General features: G+C 40.1%; 1 protein-coding gene across 12 annotated transcripts in view; it reads left to right on the top strand.

Annotated features, from left to right (window-relative positions):
* The window catches only part of LOC123785366 (armadillo repeat-containing protein 3), a 123,420-nt gene that overhangs the window by 77,060 nt on the left and 27,344 nt on the right, over positions 1–19,016 (top strand). For 11 of the 12 annotated variants that reach the window (XR_006777627.2, XM_045787120.2, XM_045787112.2 and 8 more), the window contains 4 exons: positions 349–501; positions 602–707; positions 1,931–2,029; positions 16,486–16,735. Coding sequence is in view for 11 of the 12 variants with exons in the window: in XM_045787120.2 (XP_045643076.2) it covers positions 349–501; positions 602–707; positions 1,931–2,029; positions 16,486–16,735 (608 nt within the window). In the remaining variant the exon portion in view is untranslated. The remainder of the gene's footprint in view (positions 1–348; positions 502–601; positions 708–1,930; positions 2,030–16,485; positions 16,736–19,016) is intronic. The other variant, XM_045787134.2, reaches the window with a different exon arrangement.

Here is a 19,016-nt window from a genome sequence, read left to right as displayed (position 1 = left end):
GAGCCTGATGCAGGGCTCTATCTCACAACCCTAAGATCACAATCTGAGCTGAAACCAAGAGTCAGAGGCTTAACCGACTGCGCCACTCAGGCACCCCTAGAATTTTCTTTGCTGCGTGACTGATACCATATTAGGGAATAGGAAAAAAATTCCAATATCCATAAGTCATTTTGCATAATCAACTGTGTTCTAAAGGTTAAACAGGTGTATATTTTGTTTAGTTTAGAGTCTTTGTGACTGAAGCTAAGAAAGAGTTTGAACTCCTGTCATATTTTTAGATGAGGAAATAGTTACCCTTACACAGTTTTTGCTTCAACATGATTTTTTTTCCCTTTTGGTTCATGCAAGCTGAAAATAGAAAGCTCTTTCACGAACAAGAGGTCGAAAAATGCCTTGTAGCCCTTTTGGGTTCTGAAAATGATGGAACGAAAATTGCTGCCTCCCAAGCTATTTCGGCAATGAGTGAGAATTCGGGCAGCAAAGAATTTTTCAATAATCAGGGTAAGCAACCCAGACAAACCCATTTTGAACCTTTTAGGGCACCAAACTGTCATTTCCGTGGGTGTTTATAGACCCTCATCTTCCCTTTCTGTTTCTGCAGGGATTCCACAGTTAATTCAGTCGCTCAGGAGTGACAGTGAAGAAGTAAGGGAAGCCGCAGCCCTCGCCCTGGCGAATCTGACCACGTGCAACACTGCAAATGCAAAGTGAGTACCACACAGCTCCACACTGCCTCGTTTGGGGACATCCAACAGTCCAACATGTTCTGATTGTACTATTTTGGCTTTCAAGGCAGTGTACATATATTCTGTCAGCTGTTCTATCTCAGATTATTCCTCAGGACCCCTCTCTCATGGAAGATTCCAGAACAAACAGAACTGGATAGTCCTGGAAATATTAAAGACAACTTTATATAAACCTTTGATAAGTCTAGAAAATATTTAAAAGATCCATGTTAAAACAATGTAAACATTAAGCAAATCTAGAAACATTTTAAAAAGTCCACCAGAAACAAGATGTTATGGGTAAATACTATGAGGAAAGATTGGAAAGGAATCCCTTGGCATGCCAAGCACTGCAGTACATGATCTGTATTCCACAGATTTTAATTATCAAGATAATCGGTCAACAAATGAGAAAACTGAGGCTCTGCAATTCATCTGATTTTCCTGGGTGTACAAATTTATTAAAATAGCTGAGCTGGAAATTAAACCCAGGGCTACTGATCTCCAGAATCTATGTTCTTTTCTCTACAGAAGATCACCTTATAAAAGAGTGAGAATTTCTTGAAGGCAACTTTCATAAATAAAATAATTATGTACCCTCCCTATATCTCATTTGGTATGTTTATTAGGATTCTCTAGAGAAACAGAACTGATAGGACATAAGATACATAGATGAGGAGGTTTATTATAGGAATTGGCTTATGTGATTATGAAGGCCAAGAAGTCTCATGATCTGCCCTCTGCAAACTGGGGAACCAGGAAAGATGGTGGTATGCTTTAGTCTGAGTCTGAAGGCCTGAGAGCCAGGGGAGCCAGGGGGGCCAGTGTCCCAGGGCAGGAAAAGATGAATGTCTCTGCTTAGGCAGAGAGCAAGTTCACCTTTCCACCTTTTTTTTTTTTAAGATTTTATTTATTTGACAGAGAGAGAGAGACAGCCAGTGACAGAGGGAACACAAACAGGGGAAGTGGGAGAGGAAGAAGCAGGCTTCCCGTGGAACATGGAGCCCGATGCGGGGCTTGATCCCAGGGACCTGGGATCAGGCCCTGAGCCGAAGGCAGACGCTTAACGACTGAGCCACCCAGGCGCCCCAGCCTTTCCACCTTTTTTGTTCTATTTGGACCCTCAGTGGATTAGGTGATGCCCACCCACTTAGGTGAGAGCAACATTTACTCAGTCTACTGATTCATATGCTAACCTCTTTCAGAAACACCCGCACAGACACACTCAGAAATACCGTTTTACCGGCTATCTGGATATTGTTTAGCCCAGGCAAGTTGACACATAAAACCCACCATCACAATATGTAAGTTATTAACTTTTGTGTATTATTGCTTTGTGGCATTGCGGCTAAAATTACTCTTTTTTAACTTGAAATAAATCTTCCTCCACCTCCCTCATACACTTAATCTATTTCTTACCCTTTCTTTCCCTTTCTCTCCTCCCACGCAAATATTTTACAAGGCCTTAATGCAATGACTAAAAATCTAACAATGCCCAATTCAACTACAACCAAAATGTATAAACATCAGAACAAAATTGCGTTCCTTTAATAGCTACAATCTTTGACATGGTAATTTCCAAAATCTAGGACCATCATCATCATCTATATGAAAGCACACGAATTTCTAGAATATTGAGTCATAGTAAGTAGCAATTTGAAAATAGCATATTTAGTGATTGTTCCAATACCAGTCGTGCTGGTACAAAAGTCTTGTCAGTGACACTAAAATACTTCTATCCCGGGTGCATTTAAATTTATATATTACCTTAAATACTTTAACAGGCCTCCAGAGTGTATAGACGTCTTACTTTGATGTGAGTTTACCCGGCTTATATCATCTCACAGCTTTATATAAAATCATAGAAAATTAGGATATTAAGTAGCTTCCAAACGAGGCTGCCTCCAGGTTTTCTCTTGCGATTTAATCCTCTATTTCACAGAATTTTGTCATCTGACTCTATAGTTCCATTTTGTCAACATAGAAAGGTTAATTAACACTAAATGATGCCACACATCTCTTTTTTTTTTGTAAATTATTTTTATTTTTTTATAAATTTTCAATTGCAGTTATTTCTTTAACCTATTATATACTGTCCGTTCTGATTTTTTTTTTTTAATTTGTGTTTGGTATGGGAAATGGGACATGAATGTAAGTGGTTTTATAGATGTCTTTTGAGGCCTGTATAGTTTTTACTTTGGACTTTTTGAGCTAAAAGATACTGAAAATAAATGTTTCTGAGGAGGAAATGGAGTCAGATTTGAAATGTTTGTGCCAAATGCTGAAGACGGCAGTTGACAAAATTCTATAGTCCATCAAAAGGAATGAAAACAAGTAAGCACATTGTCTATCCTTTTAGCAAGGCTCTCAGAGTATTAATTAGAACCACAACGGAAGAGACATCAACCATGATTGATTATTTTTAATAAGAAGCATTTTCTACTCAGATCATCTTTAAAAAGCGTATTAGCTTAAACTTGGCGTTGGTGAGTATTTCTAGCATCTCATTTTAGAAGCGGGGGCCTTAGATCACCTTCCCCAGCTGTGGGGTAGGGGTTGGAGGGCTGAGTCATGGCTCTGCTGCTGCGGTGGTGGGACTGGGGAATAGAAAGAATGTTGCTTTTTCTGCTACACCTAAGTGGTGAAAGAAGACAAAAGAATCAGAGCTAATGTCTTTCAGGTGCACTGGGTAGCTGTTGAGATACCTGATAATTGCTAGCCTAATTAAAAAAAAAATTGCAGTTAAGCACTGTGAATACTAATTTTGTTTGTTAGAAGACAACTCTTCTCCAAGATTCATATCCCTATGCGCCTAAAACAGATTTCTAATTCTTAAAGCCAGGACACCTTCTGGCATTGGAGGCCCATATCTTGAATTGAGTATTCTCTGGTTGTGGTATGATGACATGTAATGCAGATAGAATTTCCTTTGTGTAACAATGGATTTTTGCCTGGAAAGTTGTGGGTAAATAAAAATTTTCTAAGTTAAAGGAAAGAAAATCAACCAGAGGAAGGAATAATATACTTTGTGGTGACTCTTTTTGTAAAATTGATGAATGCTTTTAAAAATTAAAATATTTTTACAGTCTAAAAATAGAATTCTATACATATTTATAATCTAAAATACCTATAGTCTGCTTTTCACACATCTTGCTTTCTTAAGAAAGAAAACACACTCATATGCAATAGAATGGTAAGAATGGTAAGCAAACCAGACAGACCCATTTTGAACCTTTCAGGCCACCAAACTGTCGTTTCCCTGGGTGACACTAAATTTGTTAGCAATGATAAATAAATAGCCAGACCATCCATACCCATTTCAACATTAATTATAAATATCACCTTCATTGGTGCCAAAGGGGTTTGCCTCATTGGTTTCTCTATGAATGAGGCTTCCTAGATGCTCAAGTTTTCCATATATTTGAAAATTCTTTATAATCACCTAATCTTTTTAAAATGTGTAATGCATCTGCATTAAAATCTTCCAAAATCCTTCCCTCCAACTTTTGAAACTGATCATACTGTTGCTAGACTTTTTGGGGGAGGTATGGTTGCCATTTTGAGTTGATGGCCACAGTGTGCTCCAAGTGGTGGTGTCAGTGCCCCGTAGGGAGGGTGGATGCTTGCTGCACTGAGTGTGGCCTTCCGGCTGCAGTGACTTTTGGGTGTTGACGCATTTTGTCACTCCTCATTGGAAGGCTGTCAGTATCAACTTTCACTGCTGTCTGTAGATCTGATCGGCAGAACTGATCCTGCCAAAATTCTCTTTAAATCCCTTCCTTTCGGTCAGTTAAAAGCCTGGATACCAGGTAACCAACCTTTACCAAATTTTATATAAAAGCCATAAGTGAGGACCTGAGACCTCTTCTCTAAGTGATATTTTGTCCTTAGCGACCATTTCTTCCTTCTTTTCTTTCTCTTTTCCTCTCCTTCCTTCCTTCCTTCCTTCCCTCTCTCTCTTTCTCTCTCTCTCTTTCTTTCTGATAGTGCTCATGTATATTCTGGATATATGAAGTTTCTAGGTATTTGAGTTATAAACAATTGAGACTGTACTTAAAAAAGCAATGATAATCTAATAGACACAAATCCCTTTGCTCACAAATAAGCCGGTGTTGGGGAGTAAGATGATGAAATGTGAAGTAGATCATAAAATCTATTCTGGAAATACGTATAACTTCCAGTAGTATTTTGCCTTAGGCCTTATGGATGGACCGTTCTCTGTGCATGGCATGTTGTTCTAACCCCAGAATGCCCATGGCTCACTCCTCCTTCAAGTCTGTTCAGATATCACCTTCTGAAAGAGACCCACCATGACCACAGTGTTTACAGTTGCACCCACACACACTTTTTCTCAAACCTCCTTCCCTGCTGCCCTTTTTCCCCAGCACTTATGATTTTCTAACATACTATGTAACTCTCTCATTATGTTTGTTATTTGTTTTCTGTCCCCAACCCTCCTCTGACCAGCAACCATGAAGGAAGTACCTTTGTCTGTTTAATTCACTGATACCTATCAAGCATCTAGAATAGTGCCCATTGCAGAGTAGGCATTTGGGGGAAGTGGACTTACCAAAAAATACAATGGAAAGCAACAGGACAGTGAAAAAACAAGTCTGTCTGACATCAACCAATTCCCGTAACTTCAAAAAGAAAGTGATCGTCTGTATTGTTTTGTGTGTTTGTTTTTACATAATTTGAATCACAGAAGCAGCAGGGGAAACTCACCTCTAAGAGTTTTCTAGTCATACTTTTCATTCTTTATTATCTGCAGTGTAAAGATCGCTTAAAGTGGATAAAAACATGGAAAGGCCACGAACACAAATAAGAATAACAGTTTGGAGGTATAGGAGAAAAGGACAAGAACAGCCAGATTCACTTATTTAAAGTGATAGTGAAGAAATAAAAGTAAAATTATTTTTTAAGTGAATAAATAAAAAGTGAGAAGGCTAAGACAACCCCATAGGAAGAAATAGGTGAAACTAGAAACCAAAGAGCAATAGTGACTTTTTATATAAAAATGTGACTCTGTCCGTTAAGTGTCCGACTCTTGGTTTTTGGCTCAGGTCATGATCTCAGGGTTGTGGGACCAAGACCTGCATCAGTCTCCACTCTCAGCAGGGAACCTTCTTGAAGATTCTCTCCCTCTCCCTCTGCTCCTACCCACCCCCCCAACCCCGGGCTCACATGCATGCACCCTCTTTCTCTCTCTCTCTCTCAAAACAAATACATAGATCTTTAAAAAAAAAAAATGTAACCCAGTTAGTTACTCTGGACACCGTTATTCTTTCTTGGTTCATTGCTAATCTTTCTGACAATTCTCAATTTATAATACTTTTTGGAAAGGGGAAAGTTGTTGATTTTTGATATAGGAAATACCATTTCAGCAAAATTTCATGTGATATTTACCTTGTGCTCTTCTATCCAATTATTCATATCAAGGCTGTACATTATTTATGCAAATACCTAGGGAATTATTCTTGGTTGACATTCTTCTGAGGGATGGATCGTACATATTACAAGAGTATTTTAAACTGTTAATTTATAACATCACTGCCATCTGTTGGATCTGATCAGAATTAGTTTTTGAGTTACCCTAAGAGTAGAAGGGAGTTCGATGTTTTTCATTTTCCTGGCCAACACTAAGTAAATTTTGGCTATTAGTGAACTATGAAAAGATTAGAAAATAGTATGGTTGGTGACTAGATAGTTCTCAGAAGATACAGTTATTTTAGGAAATAAGACCATGAATAAAATAAAAACATAAAAAGTAATAATACAATTAATATCCATAGATAAGTAAGTACAAACTGTGATTTTGCTGTAGAAAATACATAACCAAGTCTCTATTGTTTACCCATAGATCATACTATCTCCTGCTTCCTCCTACATATTCCATGTTCTCTCCATGAAGAACTGGGGGATTTCGCTCAAGCTTAGAGACCTTCTTATCTCCATTTCTTTGTTTTTTATTTTTTTATTTCTTATACCCCTTCTTGGCTTTCCACAATAGCAGTGACTTAAGTAAGTTCTAAATGATAGCACATATAGTGGTTACTTAAACAAAAGGTTGATTGATTGCTGGGCCACTGCTGACCTCCACAATACCAGAGACAAAGCTCTTCTTCTTCTTTTTCTTTTTACTTGAGAGAGACAGAGAGAGAGAGATAGTGAGAGAGAGCACATGTGGGGAGGAGAGGGAGAAGCAGGCTCCCTGCAGGGAGCCCGACATAGGGCTTGATCCTGGGACCCTGGGATCATAACCTGAGCTGATGGCAGGCACTTAACCGACTGAGCCACCCAGGGGCCCCTAGAGACAAAGCTCTTCTGTAGGGACCCGACTGCTCTTGTGTGACCTATGGTCAGGACCACAGCAAAGGAAATGAGATAAGTAAGGAGTACACCTCAAAGGGATTCCCGAAAGAGACACAATGCCTCCAAATTATACGGATGTGTGTTTGAGTACTTTGGGAACTTTTGAAGGTTATTATCTATGGAAAACCTGTCATTTTGTATTATCAGTACTAATATTTCTCTTCACTAACATAGAAATACAGCATTGACTGAATAGTAGAATTTCTCATGGCATACCATGCCAAAGAAAGCCACGTAAGGTGTAAAGAAACCATTTGAAAGGTATGCCACGTACAGAACTTTATACAGCATTTCAAGAAAAGGCAGGACTTCATCTATTCCCCATGACCCAACTCCCTATCAGTTGTTGGGCATTGTCAGGGGATAGCCTGACCCTAAGTCATTCCTTGGAATGTTAAATCTCTCTATATAGAAAGAACTTTTCAAAGCTTTTTTTTTTTTTTTCATTCTCACCCCATTAAATGGAGTTGGGGGTAGGTAATATATTTGTATATTTATTTTTACAAATATTTCCTTTCATTTGTAGACTTAAGTATATAAACTGATGCTGTCTCTTAGGATTGGCTATCTTGTGCCCTTGAGGCTATTGCGTGCCCAATGAGGACAGCCACCTTAAAGGAGAAAGAAACCGTCTCTCCTAAAGTTGGCAAACACCACAAGCTTCACTTCCATCTCTGTTCCTCTGCAGGGAGAGATGGCCTGTATGGCTCTGAGGTGGCCAGAGTCGTGTAATCTCACCCTTTGAAAATAAATTTTACCGTCCGTTCTAGAGCACACTTCTGGGCCAACACACATAGATTCACTTAGAGTAAGTAATCTTGTCCCTTTGAATACTTTGCAATTAAAGAAACACCGACTGTAGACCTGATCCACTGTGATTTACAAAATTAAAATGCAGTCTCATGAGAAATGCAAACTCACGTTGTAGACTTGATGTATCGGTTGGACTTCAGAATGCCGAAGCTGTACAGTTAATTGTCTTTGTTGTTGCGTAAGGGTTTTTCATCAAGACAGTGTTTCCAGAGCTCCGTTTTCCCTGCGAACAGTGAAGGGAACTGTGTCTTCATACTGACCCCTAGTGGTCATTAAGGAGGAAGCTGGGGGAGGGGCAAAAAAGGCAATGGAAAGACGGCTCTGTACTTTAAGGAAAGGCACAATAATTTAATTTGAAACACTCTCTGGTGCGTCTCAAATAATATTTTGAAACATGATTAAAATATTGTCATCTCGTAAGCATTTCATTGTGTTGCTTTTGAAGAGAGAATATTCTACTGCTAAATGTGTGTTAATAGATGCTTGTGTTTGTCTTTGGTCCCTTTTAAGGTGCAGTGACTTTAAAATGTTTTGACACATTCATTGTTCTGGTGACTGAATATCTACTGTGCTATATAACCATATAGGATTAACAGCATATGCTTGGACAGCATCAGTTAATCTCATTGTTATTGTAGTCTCTCTAGAGTTGATTTTTTGCTCTTGACTTTGTATAATAGAAAAGATGATTTTGCTTTAAAATTCTTATTAGTATGACTCTGTCGTAAGGTGCTACCTCCTTTGAATCGGAATGCTCACAGTATGAGCATCCTACAAGGTAACTGAGTGTGTTTCCTAACCTTTTAGGAAATTCAGTTTCGTATAAGGGTGTTTTAAACGTTTGTATGAAGGATGCTATCTCAAAGAACTTTAAGTGTTTATTTACTATTTTAAAAGGCTTCTGAAGTTAGTAGATCAAATAAATGGGAAGAGTCTTTGTGGTAAATTTAAAACTTATTCTTTTATTGTTTCCATCCAAGTTTACCGAGTTGATATTTTTCATTTCTACCTGTTCGCGCCTTGATTCCTTCTCTGCCTGATAGAATGTTGTTATAACACAGGCTATCATAGGTTGGAAAAATCATACTGGATTTGAAGAAAGATATAGAGTGAAAAGCTAGATTTTACAATAAAACAGGTTGATTCCCTATCTCCATTTTGTGTTAGTTGTTGCCTACTCGACCTTCACAGTTTAAACTGTATTGGCTACTAATTTTGTGAGGTTGTGTGAATCCCATGAAATGTTCAATTAGAAAATTGTCTATGCTGCTTTTATTACCCAGAGAGCAGAGACTGACATTTGTATAATCGTATTTTAAAGCTGCTGGTACCCCTTTCAGGTCTGATTTCTAACATTACTGATTTTCATGGAAAATTATCAAATTATTGTGTGATTTTTTTTCTCTCACACACTCACTTTGAAGCAGTACTTAAAACCTACATAAATTCCCTTTTTACTCATCCTTGACTTTTTATATTAGTCATTTCCTGTGATTTTTTTTTCCTCTCTGGAAATGGCCTTTATTGTTCATTGACTGCACCTAAATGGGAAAGACTTGGGTGGGATTCCTGAGGAAACTGTCCCAGCTCTTGCCCTGCAGAAAAGTTGTCTTAACTGTAAAACAAAGAGAAGCGAGCCTAGATTATCTGTTATATTTTGTGCATCTGAATAACTACCGTCTATCCAGTATCATAAGGAGTCTCGAGGAGAACTTCCACTAGAAACTAGCTGGGATCACTCTTTCCCACTTTTATCATTTTATCTCAGAGGTGAAGGAAGTTATGAGTTTAGGTTTCTTTTGTAACTCCTTCACCATTCCTTGGGGGTTCTTCATGTCTAGGCTGCAGGGAGACCATGGGGAGCACATGGAAGTTTTCATCAGACTGCTGTTATGAAACCCACATTTCGCACAGGAAGGCAGACCATGGGGAGTAACTTTAAGAAGGGGATTTCAGAAGTGATAACAGTACCCATTAAATACAGCAGCACACTGTCTTAGAGAGGAGCGTGCATGACACCAGGGTTGTGAAAGGGGTCGGGGGGGATGACATAAAGCTTGTCCAAGACGGCCTCTCTGAAGAGGTGACATTAGAGCTAACGAGAATAAGGCAGCCCGGCAAGTGCCAGGGGTTTTGATGTGCTGTTGCACAAAAGCCTGTGGCATCTGTATTGTTTAGTGAAGAAAATCAACAGGGTACCTCGAATTACTTAGGGATTGCATCACTTGTCACATACAGATATGGAAATAGACCGACTTCCAGGCTAAACAGAAACATTTGGTAGCTGCAAAAGCCATTTATGATGAGTATTCCCACACCTTGGCCATTATTCCTATTTTATCGGGAGACAAGTCAGCCATGTAAAATGAAGACGCTTGTTCTTTCCTGATGGCAGCTAGTTAATTATTGGCAGGCGTGCCAGCTTTTGAAACAGAAGGTGGTGTGTATGGGAGTGAAGTATTGTGATTGAACAGAGAGGTCAAGAAGGATTCCATGTCACTTGTAAGAAAATTACATTTGATTTCCCTAGACTTTGACCGACTGCCTCATAATTGGAAACAAAAACCTGCCCGCTGTCTATGGACGTGCTGGGTTAGCACGTACTAGTTAGTCTCTTTGCAACTGGCTGCTCTCTCTTTAGAAACCTTCATGTCATAGCAACCGTAGCAGAAGAGCACATTCTGAAAGTCTCAAAATTATGCCACGGAGATACATCGATATGAGAGAAACAATTAGGTCACATACTTCAAAGAAAAATTTTTTTTGCATTTTTCCTATTTTGCTATAGGATGTAAAACTGCATGTATTTGTTTTTGTGGCTGGGTTTTGCTTTAATAATTTCATGCGACTTAAAAACAAACCCTTCATTTTAACCATTTGCCTACAATTAATTGTGATCCTCTCCCTTAATTACTGAGAAGCTTCTTTAAATACTATTTCTTTAAAAGGAGAAAATTCTCTTGGCTACTTTTGTCAGTCTTGGAATTCGGCCAGAGTTGGGGGCAAACATCGCCTTCTTCCACCTCTGTGGGGCTGCGGCCAGGTCATAGTTGTTTTGGATGTACTCAGAAATTGTTCAATTTCACGACCACACTCGACTTCTTGGATCATTACTTTTGTTGAAAAATTGGCTGGAACAAGAGTCAGGAATCCTGGGGCGCCTGGGTGGCACAGTCGTTAAGCGTCTGCCTTTGGCTCAGGGCATGATCCCAGCGTTCTGGGATCGAGCCCCACATCAGGCTCCTCCGCTGGAAGCCTGCTTCTTCCTCTCCCACTCCTCCTGCTTGTGTTCCCTCTCTCACTGGCTGTCTCTCTCTCTGTCAAATGAATAAATAAAATCTTAAAAAAAAAAAAAAAAAGAGTCAGGAATCCTGTTCACAGCATTCCAAACCTGGCTGTGATAACCAGGAGACCCGTTTATCATCCCAGCCAGCGTCCCATCCCCACACACCTGTGTCGCCTCCCTGGGAGCCCACAGGGCTCAGACATGCACCCCCTGCGCCTGCTGCCTCAGCCCCTCTCCTGACCGCCTGCAGCGTGTCTGCCGCCAATATGTCTTCCTTGGTGTGACAAACCTCGCCGAGACATATGAAAAGTCATGCTGGTGGGAATGGTTGTAATCACTGTTAACAAACAAGGTTCTGATTGCCAATATTACCATCTGTTCCATCGGGTTCCACATATTACCCTGTATGTGGGCTCTGTTAAACAGATTTCTGTACTGCCCAAGGTCACCCTTGATTCATGGAACCAGCCTTTGCAGATGGGTTCAATGCGAACCTCCAAACTGCAGCAAGGATTTTCTGAGACGTACCGGATAGTGTCATCTGAAGACGCGACCCAAATAAACAGAGTTGACCATGTCTGCAAAGACAAAATGTGGACATTTGTTTCATATATTAATGGACATATCCCTTTAGACGTGGTCTCAAGTGTAAGATGTCATTCCCTAAACTCCATGTAAAAATTACTTCACTAAATAATTAGGGAAGCGTTGGAGATGGGGTGAGCAGCTGTAAGTTCTACAAGCAGAGAACTCAAGTGTGCTGGGCCCTATGCTTTCTTGCAAACATAAAGCCGAACTAGGTATTTTCCCCTCACCCTCTCTTGACTCCTACTGAGGTTTTCTTCATCGCTCCCCTTGAGTGGAATCAAGTCAATTTAAATATATTGATCTTTTCAGCACTGGGGCTATAAGTAAGACCAAAGCACTTTCTCTAAGAAGGGGGACCAGTGTAGACATAGCAAGAGGAAGGAGTGAGTCACAAGGAGAGGTGGGGATGGACAAGAATCACCATACAGGAAGGGGCAGTTGAGCGGGTTTTTAAGGGTGAGCTACATCTCCCCGGGCAGAGGTGGGGACGGGTAGGGCCGGGCCTTTCGGGCAGAGAAAACACGAATGCAAAGACACACAGACATGAAATCGCATAGTATTTTCAGCGAGCCGTAAACAGACACTATGTGTGCAAAGTGACTGTATTTTTCTTTAACCATGTTCTTAGTGCCCCTGCTGTAAGTGCTTTTTCATCGTGGGGCTCGGAGATTTAACCGAAAAGCTTTGTGGTAAACTCCTTTCCACCAAAAGCTTCCATAACATAATATTTCAAGATCGTTGCCATTCGGTGTGATCATTTGTGCCAAAACATCATTTGAAATAATGTATATATGTTTAGCAAACAAATGATCTTGAGCTCATGGGGCAGAGAGACCTGATATCTAGTTTGGGGGTCAAGATGTGCTTCCTTGAGGGAGAGGCATATGTGCTGAGCTTGACAAGGTGAATGGGAATTATCTGGAGGAAGAGTTCATCAGGAAGTAAGAAAGGCGGGCCTATGGGAATACCCAGAGGTAGGCCAGAGCCTGGCATGTTGCCAGTCGCCAGAGAGGCCGGAGCACAGAGCCACAAGGAGAGGTGAGAGGGGGCGTGGACCGGCAGGGAGGCAGGTGGACTCGTGGAGGGCCTTGGAGGCCTTGTGGGAAATTTAGGGTTTCAACCCGAGCAATGGGAAGCCAGAAACATTTTAAGGAGGGGAGCAATCTGATGATGTGTATGATGTATATAATTATAATAATCTGATATTATTATTTTAAAAGATCACTTTAGCTCTAAGTTGGAGAAAGAATCAAAGCAGGGGTGGGGGGGGAGACCTGTTAGAAGAGCACATCAATTCACAAGGATTGATGGACTAGATTCGATCAGTGAGATGGAGCGAGAGACCAGAGAGAGATTCGAGAAATAGGGAGGCGGAAAAGAGTCAGGACTTGGTAATAAATTGGATACACATGATGTGTCAAACTTCACTTCTGTTTACATATATCAAATGATTTAAGCAGATGTTTTTATACTTTCCCATATTTGGGTTTTAGTTCGTTTTTTGAAATGTACATTTTAAACTCTTACTTGATTAAACTCCAACTGATGGAGGTTCACGATAGTAAAAATCAAAATATTTTCCGATTCTCATGATGACATATGGCCCTATAATTCTGGATTTTGTAACAAAGCAGTTTGACTTCTCTCCCGTTCATTTGGATAATGCCATCCTATCTAGGAAATGGAAATGTGTTTTTAAAATAGGACAGGCTCCAGCCTGTGTACATAGCAGACACAGGGAAAAAGAAAACAGAATGTCTTGGGTTTGAAACACAAAATTAATGCAATTCTTTTTTAAAAAAAACTGCGAATTCTGTGCTCTATTTCTATAATGACATTAGGGGGCTTTTTTAGGTAAGAATAATAGCTTGATTATTTTCACCATAATACCTTAATCTCCGTTATGCTTTTCATACCTAACCAAACTGCACACAACACATTCTGGGCAGGTACGTACACACGATGCAGATTGTTCTCCCAGCTGCACGCATACGATTCGTCTTTCGGTGCTGGCAGTTATGTTCAATTTAGTAAAAGCTATATTCACTCTGTACTAGAATCTTCGGTTTCTTTTATAAACAGCTAGGATTTTATGTACTTCTCTTTACGGGCTCATAAAGAGCACAGAAAAGAGCAGAAGGTAGAGATATAAATGAACCAAGGCAAAATATGCCTTTGTCCAGGAGAGAGGAGGAAGGAACAAGCACAAAGGCTGTGAGCAGAGGCTCATCTGATGAAAATTCCGGAATCTCGCAGCCCGTTTTTGTTTGTTTGTTTTAATAAATAAGAAAAACTGAAATGACCAAGTGTGATCCTATGTATTCACTTAAATTTTCCAGAAAACCCCTGATACATAAAAAAGACACAGCCCCAGAGAATGTACTGGTATGCGGCTTACCTATAATACTTGTAGCTTCCAACCGTGTTATTCTAACACGGTTGCAATGAAACACCTCCACCGCGCGCTCCTCCTTGATTCTCCAGGATGTTTTAAAAGGTGAACCTTGTCAAAGGAAAGATAAGTAACAAAGGAACCGTGTCTTCTAACCGAGGCATGTTTGCAATGATTACAAACTATGAAGTATTTTGGCTGAAGGTACTGATTGCATTCAGTGCCTGAAAAATAAGTCAAAGAAATAAAATGATTTTTTAGCAGGTTTATGTCTATATTAGTTAGAAAATATGCATAATTTAAAATTCTTGCTGGCAGTTTTAAAAAATTCAGTATTTCAGCTATAGGTAAAAATATGAGAAGTTTCTGATAAACTAATATACATGAGCCTCCAAATTTTTCCTTATTCATACAGTCAAATGATCACCATTTGGTTAATAGTAGGAGAGAGAATTAAAAGTAAAAGTAAAATTATCTTAAGAGTGTTTATTTTGTCCTCTAGGAAAGGAGAGCAAATGCTGGCCCTCAAGCCATCATAGTGAGATGCAGGCCCTTCCTAACAATATTTTTATAGGAACAAATTTTGGTTACGTGTCATCTAACCAAGTTTTAAAGGGATGCCGTCCCAGGAAAAGAATGGGAGAAACCACAAGAAGGATTAAATATATACTAAGGACTAGGGTATGGGTGGAAATGGAACCAAACTCTGATTTTGCCTTCATATCAATATAGTGTGTTTTCTGGACAGATTTATTCAAACCAGGGGTGGGAGGTGCCTTCAGGGTTAACACCAACGGAGCCCAGCATTCCCCGGAGTGGCCGCCTTACTTAAGTCATTTCATGCTGGCCCAGTTACGGTTGTTGTGTCCACTTCAGAGATGCTCTGAGTGACAATCACAGCTTCCTTTCTCCTCGGTGACACTTCATTTCGTCGTGCCCTCTCTCGGACAGTTGTGATAACCTGTATTCTTGAGATTGTCACTTCTCCTTCACAATCAGTGAATTTAAGTGACTACCAAATTAAATTTAATTACAAGAATATTTATCGGAGTACAGGATGAGGGGCTGAATCATATAGCCTCACTTGTTTTCAGTTTTGGTTCTTAATATGATCCTAAGTGAAAAAAAATGTGTCAGATATAAATCTTAAAGGGATATTCACTTTATTGGAGTCTCGGGTATGTTTTTATTGTCTTGATTACCTCTATTCCCATGATGATGTAAATGGTTTTTTAACACAGAATTTTAGGTCTTCCTTTGAAACTGGGATGCTCTGTATATACTTATGGCTTGGAACATCTCTTATTTGAAGCAATTTCAACTCTTAAAGAACATAATTAAATCATCTTCCTCTTGTTAAAATGATCACCTTTTTTATTTTCACTACTTTATGAGCTTTTTAAGTGATTAGAAAGCAAGGACTATAGAAAGTATGGCATTCTTAAAAAGAGGTTTAGGCTTATTACTTGTGAGACTATTAATATATTTTATGGGTAATCGTGGTCTTTTTATAGCAGAGATAGGAAATTTAGCAACTGAATATGCCTACATTACTAAAACTAGTTATTATGTCAATATTATGACTTTGATCTTTGATGTTCAATTTGTAAAAGCAGTATTCACCTCCAAAATGTTTTGCTCGCTTCACACGTGTTAACCTCTGCCTACAATTAATAACCTCATTTAAAAAGGAGGAGGATGAGCTAAAGAATTTTAACTTAAACCAGGAGCATCTCCCACTCACTCATTCCTATTTAAAGGCTTATTTTCCTAGGGACTCTTGGGTGACTCAGTGGATTAAGCATCTGACTTTTGATTTTGGCTCAGGCCCTGATCTCAGGGTTGTGAGATTGAGCCGTGGGTCAGGCTCCACGTCCAGATTAAGATTAAGGTTCTTTCTCAAAAAAAAAAAAAAAAAAAAAAAGAATAAAAAATATAAAGCTTTGTTTTCCTACTGGTTGAGAATATCTTATTCAGCTTTCTTTGAATAGAATTTCCTGGTCTTATAAGTATCACCAAGTTAAAAAATGAACAGCTGTTGGGGGGTCTCTAAGAAGTAGGCATGCATTTTTCTGTAACTACAAGCTGTAGAAGTAGGAAAAGGGTTATTTAAATTCATTCTTAACTGACATTTTCCCAGACTCCATTTAAATCACTAGCACCTCAAGACTGGGTTCACTGCATTGTAAATTAATTTCTTGCTAAAACCCTACTTATGTACTCATTTGTGTAATAAGCTCCATTGTACACTCCAAAGACAATTTCTTGAACTAGGATGAATGGCATTCATTTCTCCTCCATTTACGCAGTGCTGCTGCTGAAGCTGATGGTATTGAGCCATTAATAAACATCCTGTCCAGCAAACGCGACGGAGCCATTGCCAACGCCGCTACCGTGTTAGCGAACATGGCCATGCAGGAGCCCCTGCGTGTGAACATACAGAGCCATGACGTCATGCACGCCCTCATCAGCCCGCTGCGCTCCGCGAACACGGTCGTGCAGAGCAAAGCGGCTCTCATGGTGGCCGCGACCGCTTGCGACGTTGAAGCCCGGACAGAGGTGAGAGCTTCAATAACTTAGTCTGTTCTCTCATTTTTCTGGTCCGTTCCTATAGGTGGATTAATTTGAAACATTTTCAAGTGTTTGAACCTACCCATCATTTAGATCGTTCAAAATTGGTGCAACACTTCAACCATGGACTCTGGGTGATAATAATGTGTCAGTGTATGTTCATCAGTTGAAACAAATGTAACAGTCCCGCAGGGGATGTTGATAATGGGAAAGCTGCTCGTGTGTGCAGGGGCAGGGAGTATGGGAAATCTCTGTACCTGCTGCTCAATTTTGCTGTGAACCTAAAATAAAAATTATTAAATTGGTGTGTCACTGTGGAGAGCAAATTGGCATTAGCTAGCAAAGAAGAGCGTATCCTATAATCCGGTATAATCTGGCAGTTCTATTTCTAAATTATAGCTAAAATGGTCTCTTGCCTCTCTGCACCAGGATGCATTGTTTATAATATCTAAGCCCCCGGAAACACACCAATTGTCTAGTTTTTTAAGAGAATGGGTGAATAAATTTGTGGTATATTCATAAAGTGGAATTTCACATCAGTGAAAATGAATGAACTATAGCTACAGACATCAACAGAGACGAAACTCAAGCATAATGCTGAGCAAAATCAAGTTGCAGAAGAATAGGACTTAGGATTCTATTTATGTAGCACTCTGAAATATACAAATCTAAGCAATATGTTGTTTATGTAAATATACATGTAAGTTGCAACTATAAAGGCAAAGGTAGAGAATGATTAACCCTAAATTCAAGAAATCTCCTGGGGGATCAAAGGGAGTGGATGCAATTGAGAGGAACAAACAGGGGTCCAAGGTCATTTAAATGTGTCATTTCTTAAGCTGAGCAGCAGACAAACAGGCACGCCTTCATTCTGAGGGGTTACGTCATACACATGGGTTCCACATACTCTTACGTTTCTTATCTATTTCTAAGTTTTAAAACATGGAATGGCATTTTTTTTACAAGTGTATCTTATAAAAGTGTGTTTGGTTCTATTCATAAAGATAAGGTAAACCTACAGACACCCTTTTTTTTTCTCTTGCTGTTCTCATATTTACTTGTCACAAGGCACTCCTTCAAACAGCCTGGGGCTTTGTTCCTCTCCCGGCAATATAAATAACAATAGCTAACACTTACTGAGCACTTACTACGCAGTGGGCACTGTGCTAAACACTCTACAAGCATTTAAGCCTCACTTGTGTTGGACCTGTTTGTAATCCCCGTTTTTCAGATGAGGAAAATAAGGCTTAAAGACAAAATGTGCTCCCAGCAGAGTTGGTAAATTGGAAGATCAGGGATGCCATCCAGAGCCCAAGCTGTGGCACTGGGTTCTCTGCTCAGATGACTAACAAATCTTTTCTCTTCTGTCCCTTAGGTATTATTCTATCCCCGTGGTAGTTCCCATTGACTCAGTTCATTTGTATTCATCCATAAAGGCACTGAGACTACCAAATATTTTTCTTAAAGATTTATTTACTTGAGAGAGAGACTGTGCACAGGCACGAAAGTGGGGGGAGGGGCAGAGGGAGAGAATCCCCAAGAATCCCCAAGCAGACTCCCTGCTGAGTAAGGAGCCCAACTTGGGGCTTGATCCCACCACCCAAGAGATCACGACCTGAGCCGAAACCAAGAGTTGGACGCCCGACTGACTGAGCCACACAGGCCCCCCAAGACTACCAAATACTTGTTTACCATCTATTCTGTGTCAGGTACTATGCTAGGCTTTGCCAACACAGCAATCAAAGTGTTTCGGTCATACCCGCATGCAGTCTGCAGAATCGTCCATCTCTTTCCAGGAATACTGCAGCTGAGTCTCCTGCTCTCCCTACACCTGCCACCTCCTGCTTCCCACACTGCCTCCAGACCGATCTTTCAAATATGTGACCCTCAACATGTCATGACAAGTCCCCAGTGGCACGCCATTGCCCCAGGGGAAAAGTTCAGCTGCCCGTGATGGGCAAGGGCTCCCATTGACCCACATCTACCCACCTGTGCCTGAAGCCTCTTCCCAGGAGTAACTCCATACTCCATAAATACCATACTATTTGTAATTCTGTCTGTATGCTCTGTTCTCTTATTTATATGTCTTTCATTTCTCTGCTGGGAAAATTATTCTCACTTTTGTCCGCCTGATAAAATCACACTTCTCCTCCAAAACCCATGTCAGCCATCCTGTCTCCCATGAGGCCTTTCTTCAGCCCTCAAGCTGGGGAGCGTCCTCCTCTGGGCTTCCCTTACACCCTATGCGTGCTTTCTTTGTCTTCTGCTT

This window comes from Ursus americanus, chromosome 31 (assembly GCF_024610735.1).
Source record: "Ursus americanus isolate L20-20 chromosome 31, mUrsAme1.1.p, whole genome shotgun sequence".
NCBI lineage: Eukaryota > Metazoa > Chordata > Mammalia > Carnivora > Ursidae > Ursus > Ursus americanus.
Note: the sequence above shows the minus strand (reverse complement) of the source record. Positions and strands in the feature narration are given on the sequence as shown.